Consider the following 20,014-nt stretch of genomic DNA (forward strand, 5'->3'; position numbering starts at 1 on the left):
TAATTTACTCCTTTGGCTCATGCTCTGCTGCTGCTGTTGCTTCGTTGCAGAAAGCTTTTAATGTTGTGCAGCACACACTTCTGCAACTAAAACTGGTCCTTAATGCGGACAAAACTAAACTGATGTTGTTTTCAAATTCCAGGAAAAGCCCACAATTTCCCCCCAAAGTGTCCACTCTGGAGGGAAATAAAATAGAGGTGGTTCATACATATAAGTATCTTGGTATTTTGCTTGACGACACTTTGACTTTTAAACCCCATGTTGAGAACCTCGTGAAGAAACTCAAACTAAAACTGGGTTTCTTATTTCGGAATAAATGTTTTTCTTTTGAGGTCAAAAAGCGTCTTGTCACTGCAACTTTTTTATCTGTTTTAGATTATGGGGATGTGTTGTATATGAATGCTTCAGCTCAGTGTTTGAGTAAGATTGACTCTGTATATCATGCTGCTTTGAGGTTTGTTACAAATTGTAGAGCCTTGACCCATCACTGTGAACTGTACTCTCGAGTGGGATGGCCTCCTTTGTCCACCAGGAGGTTGACTCACTGGTACATTTTTATTTACAAGGCTATGCTTGGACTGCTGCCCTCTTATATTTGTAATTTAATCACATTGAAAAGTGTTGATTCTTATGCTTTGCGTTCCAATGATCTTTTGTTGCTCTCTGTTCCATTTGCCCGCACTGAGCTGGGGAAAAAGGCTTTTGTTTTCTCTGCCCCTTCTGCATGGAACATGTTGCAAAAGGACTGGAAACTAACGGAACTTGTTTCATTGAACGATTTTAGATCCAGATTAAGAGCACTTGAGACGGCCTCATTGATTTGTAACTGTTTTATATAATTTGTATGTGATTGTAAGTGAAACTTTTATTTGTAACTGTAATTTAAACTGTTTTGCTGCCTCTTGGCCAGGACTCCCTTGAAAAAGAGGTTCTTAATCTCAACGGGACTATCCTGGTTAAATAAAGGTTAAATAAATTTAAAAAAACTATACGAATACGAAGTACAAAATAAACACCAATCTGTAAACTGTTTAATAAACAGTAATCAGGGGAATAAATGCTTTTGTAATACACTTTAATACAAAATTAAAATGAATCCAATTAGTCGATTAATCGATTGAATAATCGAGAGATTAATTGATTCGAAAAATATTCGATGATGACAGCAACTTCCTGACCCTATATTCTCTTTAGCTAGTCTATTACTGTGCCTATTTCCCCCAACTATATTAACCCAAATAGCATCCATGATTATACATTCTACACAGTAAATTTTGTAGAGTAAATTTGACTCTGAATAAATCTAAACAGAGTAAACCTCATACTTGGAAAAGAGTAAAATATTACAATTAAAATAAATAAATAAATAAATAAATAAATAATAAACCTCAACAGTTGAGGAACAATCACAGAACCTTCAAGTTAGGAGACACCCAACCTGACTATTGACCCATGACACTCCTACTCAGTGTCAATATATTGCAGGTGTCAGGTTGATTCCTCTCCATATTTGTTCTCCTTTTTGACACATCAGCAATATGTTAGCAAACAATAAGTCTAGCATAGCTCAAGTGGTAGAGTCTTCCATGCTGAAAGTTGTGGGATCGTTCCTCAACCCTTGAGCCTCTTATTGTTGTTGTTTTTTAGTAGTTTACTCTCTTCCAAGTGTAAAAGGACAGAATATAGTCTTTTTAGAGTAAAATTTACTCTTTGAAATTTACTGTGTACTGATTTGTCATTTATGTTACCGTTGTTCTACGTTCTCCGATACCATTTTTGTGTCCTGCCGTCTTTTCTCTAAATGGCCCGACAGAGCCAGTCAGGCCACCTGGAGGCCATGATGCCCGAGGCCACGGCGAGGAGAGTGAGCCCTCTGACGACGAGATGATCTCTCTCTCCAGCCAGCGAAGCAGCACCAGCACAGCCCCCCATAAAGGGGATCAGCCTTCTCCGACGCACGTGGACCCCGTTCCGCCTGGAGAAGTCGATCTTCTCGGCTTGGATGGTGAAGAGATCAAGCAACCGCCTCCAGTGACCCAAGCTCCATCTACTGCAGCTGCAACTACTGACCTCCTGGGGGACTTGTTTGGGGCTCCACCACAGCCAACCAGCGGGCCATCATCCAACCATTCCACTCCACACAAAACAGTACCAAGCTCGGCCTCGCCATGTGCTTCCCCTGGGCCACCAGGTGAGGATGACTGCAAGTACACAGTACTCAAGCAAAAATGGATTTATTTCGAGGTAGCTTGCCAGAGCTCATTAAAGTTTAATACTTTAAAATGACTTTTGGCTTATTAAGCATGTATGTTGCAAGTAAAAATGTCAAAACTACATTTTTTAATCAATCACATCTTAAAATTTTGATTAATCACCATTAATCACTTAATTAAAATGGCTTTTTATCACCATTTTTTTGCCCGCCAAATTTTAAAAGCACCTGTTATGTGTTAATTCTTATGACATTTAATGTTATGAGTACTTCTCCAACATTTTTTGATCCACTGCACGCTCTCATCCTCTTTTTGTTGCATCTACCCCATTGCAAGACACATCTCTGTTGACCAGTGGCAACAGTGCCCTCTGTTGTCAATATTCTTAACTACATGTAGCTATCAGGTGCACAATCCAAGGTGGTCTTGCAATGAACTGTGGAATTTATACATGTCATCCTCTGGTTTTGTTTCGATTTTCAAGATATACAGAAATGTTAACATTTTGGGGTGTTTCTGATTGTGCCCACTCCCTTTCTGCAACACAGATGCACCCCAGTGCCTAATGTTTACAAACATTGTGATAAAGTCCATAGATAATTACATTTTAAATTGTATTTATTGTAATTTAGTGAAAACAAAGTTCATATGCAATCGACAAAATATTAAATAGTGTGTTGTAAAAGGCGTACATACCATATGCTACATTTTTGTCTATATTTCATTCAGAAAAAACAAATGGAAAACATGACATGCAATGACTTGAATATCGATCTATTGTAATTCTCTTCATTTTTATTTCTGTGTGTAATATATTTATTGATTTTCACACACTGCGATTGGCTAGCAACCAGTCCAGGGTGTACCCCGCCTACTGCCCAAAGCCAGCTGAGATAGGCTCCAGATGGATGGATGGATTTTCACACATACAAAACAAAAAATGACAAAAAAAATGTTCACAAATTAAAACCCACCCAAACAAACAACTTCCCCTTCACTGTCAAACAGAATTATAAACAATATAGATCAATACAGATTTAAGACCTTTAACAATTGACAATTGAGTCAGACAGAGCAGATTAGACCAGGAAAAAAAAACAAAGAAAGTCCAAAAATAATAATTTAAGGAGAAAAAAAAGAAAGATTTTGTCCTGGATCTGTGTGGACGTTTGATCAAAAAATGTAAGAACCTCTCAAAACAAATCTTTTTTTCTCCAATTTAAGATGAAATAAAACATCCTTAATCCAGTGTGACACTGTGGGTGGAGCTCCATCCTTCCACTTCAAAAGTATTAGGCAACGTGCCAAAAAAGTAGAAAAATCTATCAATTTCTGATCCCCTGCAGGTAATGCCAAGCTTTCAGTGTCAACCCCAAACAAAAATAAAAGTGGATTAAGTGTCATCCTTATGCCGAATATGCAGGAGATTGCCTCACAGATCCCTCCCCAAAAGTGCTGTATCGTGGGACAGAGCCAGTACATATGTATCAAGGTGGCTTCAGCCGATTAACATCTTTCACAATTGGGATAAAGTTGAGGGTATGTCCTTGCCAATTTTGATTCACTAAGATGTGCTCTGTGCATCACTTTAAATTGTGAGGCAATGTCTTGCACACATGGAGGATTAGTCTTTAAAACCTTTTCCCAATCAGAGTCAGTAATACAGCTTTGAGGATCTTGTTCCCATGACCTCTTAATAACATCCAATTCTCTTCACATTTTTATGGGATCCGCAGTGTTTGACCCCTTTGGAGCTGGTCCCATGCCGAAGCCTCAGGAGATGATGGGTGCATTCCTCAGACCAGGTAACATGGGGCAGCCACATTCCTTCGTGCATGCCGCTCGCTCTCCATCCCCCACCCTGCAGCCCACAAGCTTTGGTGAGGAATGTCTCTGCTGCTGTGCTGCACACTGACACCATCTGTTGTCGAGATGTACAGCATGATAGATTATACTGTAAGACAACCATTTTGCTTTAACTCATGACATTGCATGGTCATTGTCTTTGAGCATTCACTGGTAAAGTACAACAATAACAAAAAACAACTGCAGTGAGTCATTACTTTTTTGAAGTTAATAAATGGTAACGTAACAAAAATAATTCACACCTGAAATAACACTGCACTGGTCACCAGTTGATTGCGAGGCAAATATAGTCAAAAAACATTCACACTCCGAGGGGTTCTATTTTCGTGACCATTGCAAATCCGGCGTTGCAGGCGGCGTAAATCTATGCTGGGGTAGTTTAGACCGGGTGTTAGTAATTTTGGTGGTTAGCATGTCAACCTTATTCAGGGTTTGAACTCGGCTTCATCTTTCCCGTGTGGAGTTCTCCAGGTACTCGGGATTGCGCCCATATTCCAAAAATAAGCAATACAGAAGTTAATTGAAAACTCAAAATTTGCCATAAGTACCAATGTCTAGCTAGCCTGTGATTGGTTGGTGACCAGTCCAGAGTGTATCCCTCCTCTCGACGGAAGTCAGGTGTGATAAGGCTCAATCTCATCCGCAAACCTAATGAGGGTTGTTTACTAATTACTGTTCTTAGGACGAAATTCCCCCGTCCAACCTGCTACGCCAACCGTCAACATTCAGCAGCAAAACATCATGGGAGGCTGGGAATGGAACAGAACAGCCACCACAAGCACAGGTACACCTCACTGTATCGACTATTGAGTGGAACCCACAACTATTTCCCTCTCTCGATAGATTAAAAAGCCAGTGATGAGCAAGTGAGACATCTTTAGTCGGAAAGACAAGAAATTAATATGTGAATATTTGCTTGTTTTTGCAGGAGGTGGTTTAGTAATGGGCAGTCAATCAGCCACTACAAGCCCGACAGGTTCGGTTCATAGTACACCCACCCATCAAAGCAAGCCAAACACCCTGGACCCTTTTGCTGATATAGGTAACCTTGGGGGAACCCTTGGAGGTAAATTCATTCTCAATTATCCTCATTGCCGTTTCTAGTCCTCTACAATTTTGTGCCGTGAATTCAACCCTGTCTTCCAGGAGGTTCTGGATTTTCCAGCAAGCCCACCACACCAACAGGAACAACCCCTTCCTTTCCTTCCATGGGCTCACCATCTCGGCCTCCTCCATCTCCCCAGCATGCGGGAGGATGGCAGCCCCACTCAGGAGCTGGTTTCCAATCATGGCAGTCTAACACTGGCACAGCAGGCTGGCAGCCGCAAGGACAAGGACCCGCTCCGCAACCAAAGCCGAGTCCAAGCCATACGTCCATGCCTCACACTTCACCGCAGAACCGACCCAACTATAATGTTAGTTTCTCTGCTGGGGGTGGATCACCCAGTGCTGCGGGCAAAGCACAGATGGGAATGGGTGAGAATCAAACTTGGTTACTTTGCTTTCTTTTTAGAAGAAAATAGACCTGGACATACAGTATGATTTTAATCTACAATAAGTTACCTCATGTAGCCCCCATGAATACATTCTAAAATACTGTTAACTCATTTGCTCCCAAAAACGTATAAATACGTTCTAGGTTAAATGTATTACGTGTCCCAAAGATGTATTTATATGTTTTTTTATGTTGTTGTTGTTTTTTTTTAATGCTAGAGCATACAGACGTCTTTGATGCAGCCTTTGAACTGAAGAGAATGGTTGAAGCAATGGTAGTTATTACAAAAATGGCCAGCAGGTGGCATCAGAGTATAGTAGATCAACCAGGACCATGATGAAAACAGGCCTTTTTCTCACAGTTCTAAGCAGATTTGTGAGTAATGATGAAACTTAGCTATATTCTAATGCTAATTGCTGCAAAACGGAAACAGATAGAAATATACTTTTTTTCCTGATGAAAGAAGAGACACTAATATTTCTTTTGGTAGGTTCCATGATTTTTATAGCAATAGAACACAATATTCTGTGGGCCTTGCAAAATCAGTAAAACAGCCTGGGGTGAAGTCAAATGGCTGGGAGTGAATGAGTGAATAATGAATCTACCCTGTAATGTTTTTCTGTTTGCTTTCATCCTTTCTTCTCAGGCTCGAAGCCAAAGGCTTCCAATGCCAACTTTGATGACCTGCTGTCTGGTCAAGGCTTTGCAGGGGCCAAAGAAAAGAAAGGACCCAGGACTATAGCAGAAATGAGGAAAGAGGAAATGGCCAAAGAGATGGACCCAGAGAAAATAAAGGTAGCAGCTTTTCACAATTTGGAGGCCTGCTTAGCCTATACATCAGTTTGTTTGTTTGTTTTTTGTTTTAATTGATAGAAATATTTATTGATAACAAAGTATGTTTACAAACATACAACAACACAACTGCTGCCAAAGGGATAAAAACACAATAAAGCCATTCGGGTATTTCCACTGCGTAGCAAGTGTTGCTTTTTTGGACGCTTTATTCAATGCTGCAAAACGTTGCAAAGCCACTTACCTTTGTTCATGAGAATTAGTTCTCAAACATTTTTACCTGGTTAAATAAAATACGTAAAATAAAACAAGCAGTATTGAAAATGGAAATGCACCAATCAGTTGTTTCAAACCTGTTCCTGACTTGCTAATGACACATTTCCCTGTTTGTTTTTCAGATTCTCGAATGGATTGAGGGGAAGGAGCGGAACATCCGGGCCCTCCTCTCCACGATGCATACAGTGTTGTGGGAAGGAGAAACACGTTGGAAGCCCGTTGGAATGGCTGACCTGGTGACTCCTGAACAGGTCAAAAAGGTCTATCGCAAAGCAGTCCTCGTCGTCCACCCTGATAAGGTGAGACAAATCAGGCAGTAGTCATATCTCATTAAGGGAAGAGGAAAGGAATGTTATTGATCCTCGTGTTGTGTTTGTTTCTTAACAATGTTCATGTGTCACTTTGACTCGTTCCAATATCACATAACACAATGCAATGTTTTTAATATTGAAAACCGAAAATGGCAGAAAAAAAAAAACAACAACAAAAAACGGAGGTCAACAGGTTTAATCCATTTCCACACCTAGATTTTCCAAACAGGTCAATTGAACATAACGTAAGGGTCAAGACAATATCCAAACTGTTACTGTCTTAATTAACATTTCCACATTCACTGTTCACAAATACAATTTGCATAAAATTTACCATACCACCCTCAGTTGGATGAAATTTTTTATATACTAGATATAAATATAATGAATAATTTAAAAAAATGTGAATATAATATATATAATGCAAAATATTTAAAAAAAATTAAATACATAAATAACTAGAGCTGCGAGCAGCTATAAAGGGCCCTCGCAGCCCGGGCCACGTTGGGGTACTTGCACGTTGGGGTACTGGCACATTGGAAGCATAATTTCTTTGAAAATGGCATGATAAACCATTACATGTGGATTTTTTATTTTTTTTGCCAGGTGTGATGAGTGCGTCAAGCTCAATGGGTTTTGGTGATTGTTAAGATCTGCAAAAATCAGCGTCTTTTTTTATTTTTAGGCAATGAGTTGCCCTGATTGGTATTTTTCGTAAAAGTATATATACACACATCATCGCTCGTACTCATTGCACAATGTTGCTTTTATTGTCCATAGAGGCGATAAAAAAAAAGTACATATGTTTGGATCGGTCTGATGCCCGTGAACATATTGAGTGGTGGAAAGTAAAAGAATATTCATAAATGACTTAGTTATCACACTTACAATGAGTTTACAATTTTTATAAAAATACCGTAAGTGAGGCATTTTTTTTTATGCCTCAAGGACTAGGTGGCGCTGTATTTATAACTGAATTTTGACATAGAGATACCTTCAGGACTTGACTATAAATATACATTTCAAGTATGGGATTTTTTGTAGCATGTACCTGGAAGTTATTAAGCATATCCTTCAGTCACGATATTGCTTTTAATGTCCATAGAGGCTATCAAAAATACATAAAACTAATTAACAAAAATATGTATGTTTGGTTAGGTCTGATGCCAGTGAACATTTTGAGTGGTGGAAAGTAAAAGAATATTCATAAATGACTTAGTTATCACACTTAGAATGAGTTTACATTTTTTTTTGTAGAAATACCGCAAGTCGGGTATTTTTTTTTTCATGCCTCAAGGGCTAGGTGGCGCTGCATATATAACTGAATGTTGTCATAGAGATAGCTTCAGGACTTGACTATAAATATACATGTCAAGTTTGGGATTTTTTGGAGCATGTACCGGGGAGTTATTAAGCATATCCTTTTTCATTGCGAAACACAAATTTTGATGCCCCGCCCTCATCATATAGTATTTTGAAAAGTCAAGATTTTTCTCCCTGTCGTTGGCTCAGGTCTTGACATAGCCCAGGTCAAGTCTGAAGTCAGTCGGATGAAATGTGTAGGACAAGTGGGCAAAAGTATGCCCCCTGTAAATGTGCTAAAATCGTAAAAAATGGGACATTCAAAAATTCGTAGCTCATTTCCTGTTCATTTTAGCATATAGGTCCAAGAGACTTTTTTTTGTAGGTCTTGGGCTCCCTCATACACCTAAAAATTTCCAAAGATCTTGTTTAAACGTACAACCGGGGCTGCTTCGTTAAAAATTTCTAGGGGGCGCTATTGAGTCATTTTTGTAAAAATAGCACAATACATGATAAAATATTACTCATTTTACCAGGCCAGATGTGTGTGCCAAGTTTCATGAGTTTCTGTGCATGTTTAGACCCTCAAAATCGCTGTTGTTTTCTTGGCGAACAGTGCTTCGCCACGCCCACAGCGTTTCGCGAAAACTCACAAACTTCGTGTTGTGACATCATGAAGGCCGAAACCCTCTTCTGAGCAAATATGAGGTAGGTCCAGTTAACGTGTTTGGAGAGAAATGTTGAAGAAAATTCGTAAGAAAAAAAATTGCCACTAGGTGGCGCTATAAGTAAGATGAAATATAAGTTCATAGATGTCTTAAGGGCTGGACTCTCATCAAATGTGTGAAATTTTGAGGACATAGGATCATCTGGGTCAAGTTAAAGCAACTTTTATTGTCACGAAAAATCTTCAGACTTTGCGGCACCGTAACGGCCACGCCATTTGGCGAAAAGTTACAATATTCGGTGGGGGGCATGATCAACTTCTTAAGGCTTTTCTGACCAATTTTCAACTGGATCCCTTCAACGAGCTAGGCACAGTAGCTAAAAACGTAAAATATGACATTTATTGTCACCACTAGGTGGCGCTAAATGTATAACTGAATTTTATTATATAGATGTTTTCAGGCCGTGACTATTAAGATGCAAAGTTATCGAATGCTTGCAATATTTCAGTTGATTTGTAATGAATCTAGAATGTATGGCATTTTTGCTTAATTCATTGCATTACAGAAAATAATGGACTTTATCACAATATTCTAATTTTCTGAGACAGTCCTGTACAGTACCAGTATAATATATGCCCTTTCATTATAAAGCATTATAACAATTAATCATTGTTAACATTGTTTTTTTCTCTGATTGGCTGTGTGAAATCACATGGTTCAACTGCCTTATTGTGAGACATGCCATCTCCATTTCAAAGTTTTTAAGTCCCCATAGTGCCTGTGTCCCAACAATGTTAGCCAACAAAACTGTATGTAATCCATTAAATCAAGTCATCGTATTTTATTTGATGCTGCACAGGAATTTTCTGATACATGATACAATGAGATAAAATATGAAACTAATAACCAGAAAAATGATCACCCCCTCAATAATGTGCTGTGTCAAGGATCCAAAGGTGGGCTTCAACCAGTCAAATAAAGAACTATTGTCCTGATGAACAAAATTGGTTGTGTCATGAAGGTGATCAATTATATCACCAATAGTAACATTATAGTCAGACACAAAGGTACAACATTCAGATCCTATGACAGAACAAGTTCCCCCTCGGGCTGCTAAGAGAAAATCCAAAGCTGCTCGGTTTTGTAACGCAAGCAGTCTGACAGAAGCGAGTTCACTTGACATGAGCGGAAGAGCCCGGCCGCTTTCATTTGCAATCACTTCTATTGCATGCGACAAATCGGCGATTTGATCTAAAGCCGACATTACTCCATAAAAAGGAAGAAGAGAAGCAATTGCGTTCTTGAATGGAGACTGATGGTGTGTCGAGAATAAATCAGAAACGGCACGTTTGTGTGTGTGACGATAAGGATTCTTGGGCAAAGATGGAGTCACTCTCATAGCCGGGATGACATACGCCAATCCGCAGCGTCCTTTGTAATCCACTGGAAGATACGGGTAAGCCGTGTTCCCACACACCCAGTACATTCCGACTGGAGACGATACGGAGCAGATGGCAGTGCGCCGAGCGAGCGCGTTGAGCCGAACCGGGCCTGCCATCTCCAGGCACCGCTGGGGTCTTGATTTCACTGCCTGGAACTCGCTATCGGGATGACTCGGGTCCCATTTAAATGTATGAAGGCAGTCGGATTCTCCCACAGGTGCTGTCCCATCGTTTTCCAGACACCAAGAAAACTTCCGAGGAGTGAGCTGTACGGGAACAGCTTTGGGCGTTTTCATGCACCTGTTGCAGTTTCCGCGTGGTCCCGAACATTTGAGGGGTCTCAATTTTGACAGGCGGGGGCACTCGGGGTGGGAGTAGGACTGAGAAAAGGGGATGTGCAGCAGGTGGCAAGTGTCGCAGTCGGAGGCAGGCAGGGCCATCAGGGGCAAGCCCTCTCCAGCTGTGTAAGGCATAAAAGCACACACGTAACAGCTGGAATTAGGCTGGAGGTGTTGGGCCACTTGCAACGCCATCGTCAGGAAAACATTGATGTCGTCTCCACCTGCATCCGGCGACTTCGTTATCTGTGGCGCACTTAGGACAGACTCCACTAGGACCACAACCAGAAAAAGCATCTTTGTGATTGGCATCAAGGATAGAAAGAAAATTAAATGAAGTGGTCCTCTCATGCAGATGTCTGTAGATTTAAGACCACTTTAAAAATGAATGAGGAACAGAAATACTCAACAGGGACTAGATAAGCCCAAGATCATCTGTGGAGTCTCCTCCCTTGTCTTTATGCTCTCGTATCAGCATGTCACATGTCTCATGAATCAATCACTATTCAATCAATTCAAGGTGTTAAGCTCGTCTTGATCAAAAAAGGTTATTCAGACACAATTAAAAGAGAGTCTAGTTGAGCAGCTAACCTGCTTTTTCCTCCACCTCTTGCGCAATCTCGTGTCACTGTTGTTTGCAGGACACCACTTTTTTTTTTTCCTATTTGGCACTTCATGTACAAGTATGTGTGAACTGACAACAGGCTGCGTCTGTTGACACTGTTTCTCTGGCTGACTCGGAGTAAAGTGCAAAAGTGCAGCCCTGCATTTCTCACCAGTAAGCATGATGTAAAAAGAGCCTCTAGAAAGCACATTGATAAGCACTGCATAATAGTGTTAATTTCATCAACGAAAACTAAACAAAAATAATTTCGTCAACACATTTTTCACCGGACTAAAACTAGACTTAATAAACAAAAACCGAGAATAAATCAATACGCATTTTCATCGACTAATGAAGACGAGACGAAAATGTACTTCACTCAATAAAAACGAATAAAATGTCTGGACATTTTAGCTCATGAACAAAAATGAAACAATTTTGTAAAATCTTGTCTCTATTAATCTGTCATGTGACACACCCGCTTTCAAATCTGCAGCTAGTGAGTGCAACACACACAAACACGGGATGGGACAGACAGGAGGTGGATTCACAGTGAAATGTTAAAAAAATAAATACAAAAATAAATAAATAAATAAAAATAAAAAGATTATAGTTATAATGTAATATGAATCCAACGGCTATAACTTTCCAACAAAAATTTTAATCTGACCGCTAACTAATGCTGGCCAACTTACTAGCTCGTAGCATGGCGCCATAGCAGCCGTGTAATTGTGTGACAAGTTGTTTTTCATCAAAAAGATGAGAGAAAATTTGATGTGAAATAATTTTATATCCAAAACATTCAACATTTCAACAAATACATACAGGGGTAAAAATGATTGGCCTGACTAAAACTCAACTAAAACGTTCACCCTTTTGTTGACAGAAACTAGATGAATAAAATTATGTTTCTTGGACTAAAATAAAGACTAAAATGGTAGATTTATAGTCGACTAAAAATAGACTAAATAAAAATGGGACGAGGTTCACTAAGTATGATTAATAACTAACAAGCGTGATTGAAACAGGACTAAAACTAAGACTAAACTTAGTCCTGCATGAATGTAATACATGCATGTTGTTTACAGTCGATTGTGCAAATTTTCAGACCACACAGTTTGCCTGCTTTTCAAATGACCGCAACAATAGGTTCCAGAGCATTAATTATGATGGTATGTACTCTGAATTTGTTATTGTCCATAAGGGGGTGCTGAAGGGTTTTGTATTGGGCCCCCTTTTGTCATTTATATCTTAGGTCAAAATGTGTCCAATGCAAATTTGCATTTCTATACCGACACTTATTTACTGCTACGTATGCAACATTTTTACCCGTGTTGGTTTATGGGGAAATTTTATATATGAATGTTGCTGGAAAATTTCTTTGGATGGTTATACTTTTTTATTCACACTTCTTTGTGGCTCATTTCTCACTCTAGGATGTCCACTCACCACTGAATTATACTCTTGAGGAGGATGCCATGCTTTGGCCACCAACCTACCAAGAATCTAATTCTCTTTTGTCACAAGATTATTTTATTGCTTTCGGTCCCCTATAACTCGTACATAGTTGGGTAAAAGGGCTTTAGTTTATTCGGTTCCTTATGTATAGAATATAATTGATAGTATAAACTAAATTATTTAAACACTTTTAAAACTAAACTGAGAATTTCTTAAACAGATTCCGCAATATGCACTTGTTTGTAAATTTAATATTCAGATAGGGATTCTACTATCCCGTTGAAGATCTTTATTTAAAAATAATAATAAATACAATTGCTGTGCAAAACCATTGTTACATTGGCCCATTATTGATGGATGGCCACCTTTACTGAAAACCGACTGTGGCAGATTTACGTCGGTTGATCTGAGTTAGTACAGACGATCCTTCTCTGTTCGTGTATTTTTGAGGCTTCACATGTCAATGAGGAGCTGATGTGATGAGGGTTTTCCCAGCTTTGAATAATAATATATGGTTTAGTGCACATGAGAGTGATTTGTCTATATGTGAACTGTGAATGTCTGGTAATCAGATTGTGATATATATCCTTTACCCGAAGTAAACTGGGATTGATGGTTGATTGAAAATTATGTTTTACTCAAAGTCAATTGTAATTGATTCCAAAACAGTGTTAAGTGGAATGCTGACACTTGCTAAACGATTCACATTTGGATCAACACAAGCACATTTGCCACTTGTACAGTTGAGAAAATTTGATTTATGTCTGTCATTTCTCCTCGCAGGCAACAGGACAACCCTATGAACAATATGCCAAGATGATTTTCATGGAACTAAATGATGCCTGGTCTGAATTTGAAAGTCAAGGACAAAAACCTCTCTACTAAAAACAAAAAATTCGAGCGCAGTCAAACAAGTCAAGAGAAGATCCTGACACGTTTCACCGCTCTGGTCAATATTTGCATTCATACAGACATGTTGGGTTCCCACTTGACAGTTTTAAGAGATGGTCTTTTAACTACAGAACCCAGACTATCTGTCTCCTCATAAGGGCAGTACTGTATAGCCTCTTACTGTATATCCTTTGTGCAATATTACCTCCCATTGTTGGGTGCCCTTAGTTCTGAACTATCTCAGCAATCATCGCAGACACAATGAAGATGTTATCTGGGTTACATTTGACTTGAGTAGATCAAACTAGAACATTAGATAAGAGAAAAACACATCAGTGAATGGACAATGCAAGTCAAAGTGTTCCCATTCACAGGCTGACAATGTTACTATTGACAACAAGTGTAATTGTTTGAAATAAACAATACAATATTACACTAAAAGGCATCAATAAAGATTCTATTACTCCACCTAAAACATGCTGATACCATTCTTGACAGTTGAAGTAGCTGCCTTGTGCTTTCCGTGGCTGTAATTTAGGATTAGCACATGTAAAGTTGGAAACATGAAGCATTTTGGTTCCTCATGCATTGCCACTCACACAAGAGCTAATTGGGTAATTAGCTAATTTTCAATGGTAGCTATCGAGGTGGTTTGGTTAAAGCACAAGCATAAATCTGTGTAGCTTTGAAGGAATGTGATTATTTATTTATCTTGAGCATTTTGTTATCATCTTTGTGGTTTACCAGGGCTCCTTCATTTGAATGGTTTAAACAAATTGTGGTATTTATTGAAAAACTTGCATATCATCGCCGCTAGGCGAAAAACACTTCTCCGTCCCCCCCAAAATTTTACGTTTTTGGGATGACTGCATTCAGTTTCACCCAAAAAATCATGCAGAGGAAAAAAAAAAAAAAAAAAGGACAAAAATGGACATAAGTGTTTTTCACATAGCAGTGACGATTTGTCTGATCCACAGTGTCAAACAAGCAGTGAATGGTCAGACAATACTCTCAACTTTTTGTGGGTTGTACAGTACAGAAATCCAAACACTGTTTGTTTAAATCATCCACAACCGCCCGCCCCCAACTCATACCCCCCCCCCCCCCCCCCCAAACTGGTGATAATGCAATATTTTGTTTATTTTGCCATGGTTAAGTTCTAAAATGAAATTCTAATGTATTAATGATGGTAATGGTTTGCTTGTTTTAATATATCCGTAAGTCGGCTGCTACTGTAACAACTTAATGAAATGTATTGGTTGATGCCATGAGTTTACTTTTGTATGACAATTTATCAGAGCACTGACACTTTTATTTGTTTTAATAATGCTCATGCAGTTTGTCAGGAATAGCATCACGTCATATCAAATTAAAGTTATGTACAGCATTTATCGACAACACTACATCTGGTTCTAATGTCTGATTGTGGGACATATTTTAGGGACGTTGACTGTACATGCAGTGAGGTAATTTGATGCCTAATGTCAGTTCAAAATTATTTGAATCCTGTTGAAATCTTTTGTTTTCAGGACTCGCTCATCTGTATTTTGTATAGTGAATGAAAAATGCTCAAAGGAAAAGATGCTTTAATTGATATCTGGGATCCAAAATGGTTTGAATCCTATCAAGTTTGGTGGACACTCAACAACAGACACACTGGAAAAGAAGTGCAGACACGGACGGGATTTGTACTGTATGTGGTCGACTTCCACGGACGAGCAACATGTGAAATAACTCATAAGCTCCCTCGCCGACTGAATTCTCCATCTACAGTCTTACAAGTTGGCAAAAAACTATAACATCTATGTTGTACTCAATGGATGTGCGTTGTTTAAATTGTCAAATGTATGGAAGTGATTTGGACTATTGTATGTTATGTGTTTGCCTGTCTGCTGTTAACGTATTACTAAACTGAGTAAAATGCTATTGAAGTGTTCCCTTTAATTTGTATTTTACGGTCACATATGATATATCACATTATTAGTAAACTGAAGAAAGTGGAAGACTGCAGCTATAGCTGGACTGGCAGAAAAAATAAAAATAAAAATTGGCCCCTCGCTGGACCTGACCACCCCACCCGGCATCCGCCCTGTATGCCAGATGGCCAGTCCAGCCAGCAGCCACTCAACAGGCCTGCTGTACGCTGGACAGTTTCAAAAGAAGCAGAGAAGCTTGTGAGGCCTGTCATTCCAATTGTGCGTGTGTAGTACCCATGTCTGACAGCACGGGGCGCAAGTTTCACATTCAAAGAAAATTCAAGAATGCTCACAAACAGTAAACATAGAGGAGCAAAAATAGGCCAATGAAAAAACTGTATGAAGATAAAATAATAACAAAAGTGTTACATTTTCCTCAAATGCAGCATTGGTGACTTCATTCGGATTTATCCGAGTTGTTTTTTCCCTGTTCCGACCTGAAAGCCTTCGAGAAAGTACACAACAAAATGGCAGATAGTGATAAATTGTTTTGTTGTTGTTTTTTATTATTATTATTATTTTGGTCCTCAGAGCACATTTTGACCTCCACCAAACTTGCCTTCTCGCAATTTTGCTTCATTTATTGTATTTATCTAATTTCATAAGTATTTTATACCCTTCAGCAGTTCACCTTATAATTTCATGCAGGGAGATAGTGGCATACTGTCACGTATGTTGTGTTACGTGAAGTTATGTCAAATATTTATGAATGAAGAAAGCTATCTAGTTTCATACGCGAGTAAATTGTGTTTTACCATTCACAGTCTGTGTTACCAAATGCCATTGTCAAGTGACTTCACATTGTCGGTAAAGCCGGGGTACTATTTCCCCCCCCAACATCACAAGTGGGATTTCCAAGTTCAGTTCCCAGTGGGTGAGAGCGCGCAGGGTGTCTCAGCTCTCTGAAATGCTTCGGACAACTGAGGCAGACACACTACACACTTGCACTCGTCGACGGTAACGTGCAACCGAAGGTCATAAAGGCGGAAGCGCAAGAACTGGGCAAGAACTTGCCCACACGTTGCAAACAGGAAACGGAAACAAAGCTGATGTGTGGGAAGTCTGAAGTCCCGCCTCCTCCGTAGTTTTCACCCTATTCAAATGCATCACATAACTGCAGCTGCACCAAACCCCGCCCCTCATCACGTCATGCTACGTAAGGGGGGTCAGTATGTGGAATTATCTGGAACACAATTCCTCGGAACGGCTTCTCAAGGGGACCTAGCTTTCATCCATAATTGTAGTAAATTGTTTTTCCAATGTTTGCAGGTCTTTTTTCATGCGTTCCCGGAAGACCTGAAGCATACAAGGAAACAATTCACCACTACTTAACAAGTTACTCATTCACTGCGTTTTGCTAAAAGCAGATTAGGTAGTCACTAATTTTCTTAGCAGGTTTACAAAACTTTGTTGAAGGTTGTGATACAAACCAATGCGACAAATGCATTTAGTGACATTCACATCAATTGTATGCCTTATTGCAATAAAATATGATTGATCATGTCCTCCATGTAAATGTTAGTAACTTCTCTATCTGAAATGTGTTTATTTCCTCGGTCTGTTTATGTGTTGATTACCTGGATTGTTAATGTCTAAAACTTAGATTGTAGTATCTCGTGCATCACATCACTAATCATCCCATATGCTGGCAGTTAAGATGGACCCTATTACATTTGTATAACAGGACTGTAATGTCTGTGCCAAGAGGAAATTTTCTATTCCTCCGTCAATCGATGAATCACTTGCTTAGTTGCTACACTCTTCTGGTTGTCCCTTCTCACCTTGTTTTCTGTTGATGCACTTCCTGAGAAATCATCAACGCTGATGGATCAAAATCAGCTAGCACAGGCTGTTTTGTTTTTCATTGTAACATATTCCATTAAACTTGAACTCCTCTGTGCGGAAAACATCACTGTTCACCCTGGAATGGGCCGGCAGTACATTTCCGAAATTTCAGCATTATGTCATAATTTACATATTGTTGAAATTAATAGTGGGCTTTTAAAATGAATGAACACTGAAAAATCAAAAATTCTACAGCGGATTCAAATATGTGTATGTTTCCAACACTTGCCATCTATTGGTGGACAGTTATAGCTATGCTGTAGCTATGCGTTTCATGCAGTTTATTTTCTGACTCTGACACAGCTGCCGTCTGTTTTGACCTTGAAAATGCTTCAAAGACGTGTCTTCTTTTGTCTCTTGGTTCAGGTCAGTGGTTGTTTGTTTGTAGATCATGTTTGTGTTCCAATACGTCATCTGCAACTATCTGAGTGTTATGCACCTATATAGGTGTGGTTTTGCTTTAAAGAGGAAGCCAACCAAAATATTTTGTTCAAGGCGCCCCCATTAGTCTAAATACGGTTTTCTGGTTAATATTGCGTTAATGGAATATGAGTTAAACAGAAAAATCTCCCCATTTTTATCTGTCTCAGGGGGCGGCCATTTTGCTACTTGCTGTTGACTGAAAATGACATTAGTTACTCAGGGCTTAACGACTAATCACAGTTCACCTGTTTTCTGAAGCTGAGCCGTGAATGGCCGTTACCTGAGCCCTGAGCAACTATGATGTAATTTTCAATTGACATCAAATGGCAAAATGGCCGCCCCCTGAGATGGATTTAAATGGATTTTTCTGCTTAATTCATATTCCACAAACACAATATTAATCAGAATGCTGTATTTAGACTAATAGGGGCACATTATTGGAAAAATATTTTTTAAGTTGATTTCCCTTTTAACTCATTCACTGCCATTGACGGAAAAAGACGTCAAATGATGCATTTTTTTGCTGGTTTGGCAAATGAATGTGTTAATAAATAACTAAAAAAAAAGAAATCAAATTGGCCCTTGCAGCTTTCTATTTTTCTGTATGTGGCCCTCAGAGGAAAAAGTTTGGAAACCCCTGCTGTACATTATATCAACAATTTATAATTGCTTCATTGATTTTTACCATGTTTAAACAATGGCAGTGAATGAGTTAAATAGTGAAAGATACGTCATTTTATGTATTAGTCAAGTGTCTTGCATAATGCATAAGCCTTATTTAACTTGTTGGGGAATTTGGCTCTGTGCCATGCTGGGCCTTCCGGCATTCCAAGGGCGTTTTCTTTCACACGGTCCAGCTCAGCTAACAATTTGGTGGTTGAAAATAGGCTAAACTTTGTCTGCTAGGACCATGTCTAAGTATTGTCGCAGGTCGTGTAACACAATTTTGGTGAGTTTGATCGAGATGCAGGCAGACAGATTCTTAGACATTGATGGATGTCATGTTTCTTTCGTAAATATGAGAAGAATTGTCAAACCGTCTGAATCAGTGTAGAAATCAATTCATTGTACACGTATTGTTATCTCACATTCAACAGCTTCCAATACAATGTTGCATCTGTCCTCCAGCCTATGTCAACAACTCAAAGCCATCATGGTTTTTTGTTTTTTTTAGAAGGGATCTTTGCCCTCACTCACGTTTGGCCAGTACTACCAGTTTGCATCACTTGATAGGCCGGTACAACTTTGTCTTCAGTCTTTTATCAAGATTTGCTCTCCTTTTTGGCACTAAGCTCCGTCTGCCGGAACGGCCAGCGAGGTGCAACGTGGTCTGCCAAATTCCCAAACACAGTAAACTAGACTGACTTGCCCCAGCACAAAAAAAATGAAGATGCACCTGTTTTTACACCGAGCAAACGGTCAGTTGCCTATGAAAGGGCGGTGTGTGTTTGTGAGGTGTGCATGTGTGTGTATGAGCGTATGTATTTGACTGCATGAATATTATTGTTACGTGTACCAGCATGCCACAGGATACCTTGATTGCAGACATGTCAGAGAGTAACAGTACTAAGGTTGAACATATTGTAATTGACAGCAAATAATGTGCTCTCAGCTCATCATAATCATGACTCGATGTTCATTTGGCTTTGGAAGATGCTTTCCTTGTCAACTGTGCTGTGGTCAGCAGAAGGTTACGGGCAGTTTAAAAATAGGTTTCCCTTTGCGTTCCATTGCTTGTGGGCACGAACTGGCTGCAGCTGCGATGGAAAATAACAATACAGCTTTAATAGTAACCCTTACAGGCTTTTTAAATGTTTTTAATTAGGATCCGAATGAATGTGTTTTAGGACTTGATGTCCTTGTAATGTGTTTTGTTGATTTGGTTTTAGTTAGATTTCAGCTGTCATGTTTTTCTTGTGTCTCTTTTTGTCAATAGCAGTCTCGTTAAGTTTTATTGTGACCACCTGTGCTTGTCAAATCGTTCCCTTGTGTCATCCAATCAGCTCAGCCATGTGTGTCTTGTCCAGGTGTCTCTGGTCTTGTCGTTTTTTTTATGTATTAATGCTGCATTCGAGAAAGTGGGAAGTTGGATTTTTCTGCCTTTATAACAGGAA

General features: G+C 39.3%; 1 protein-coding gene across 5 annotated transcripts in view; it reads left to right on the forward strand.

The window, feature by feature from the left end:
- Nucleotides 1-15,600, forward strand: part of dnajc6 (DnaJ (Hsp40) homolog, subfamily C, member 6) — a 45,507-nt gene extending 29,907 nt beyond the window's left edge. For 3 of the 5 annotated variants that reach the window (XM_077533537.1, XM_077533538.1, XM_077533534.1), the window contains 8 exons: nucleotides 1,814-2,191; nucleotides 3,950-4,093; nucleotides 4,762-4,863; nucleotides 5,008-5,145; nucleotides 5,226-5,555; nucleotides 6,221-6,369; nucleotides 6,765-6,941; nucleotides 13,549-15,600. In XM_077533537.1, the coding sequence (XP_077389663.1) occupies nucleotides 1,814-2,191; nucleotides 3,950-4,093; nucleotides 4,762-4,863; nucleotides 5,008-5,145; nucleotides 5,226-5,555; nucleotides 6,221-6,369; nucleotides 6,765-6,941; nucleotides 13,549-13,650 (1,520 nt within the window). In that variant the 3' untranslated portion in view covers nucleotides 13,651-15,600. Of the gene's footprint in view, nucleotides 1-1,813; nucleotides 2,192-3,949; nucleotides 4,094-4,761; nucleotides 4,864-5,007; nucleotides 5,146-5,225; nucleotides 5,556-6,220; nucleotides 6,370-6,764; nucleotides 6,942-8,871; nucleotides 8,964-13,548 lie in introns of all 5 variants that reach the window. The other 2 variants (XM_077533535.1, XM_077533536.1) reach the window with 2 other exon arrangements.
- Nucleotides 15,601-20,014: the final 4,414 nt, after the last annotated feature.

This window comes from Festucalex cinctus, chromosome 10 (genome assembly GCF_051991245.1).
Source record: "Festucalex cinctus isolate MCC-2025b chromosome 10, RoL_Fcin_1.0, whole genome shotgun sequence".
In the NCBI taxonomy this organism is placed as follows: domain Eukaryota; kingdom Metazoa; phylum Chordata; class Actinopteri; order Syngnathiformes; family Syngnathidae; genus Festucalex; species Festucalex cinctus.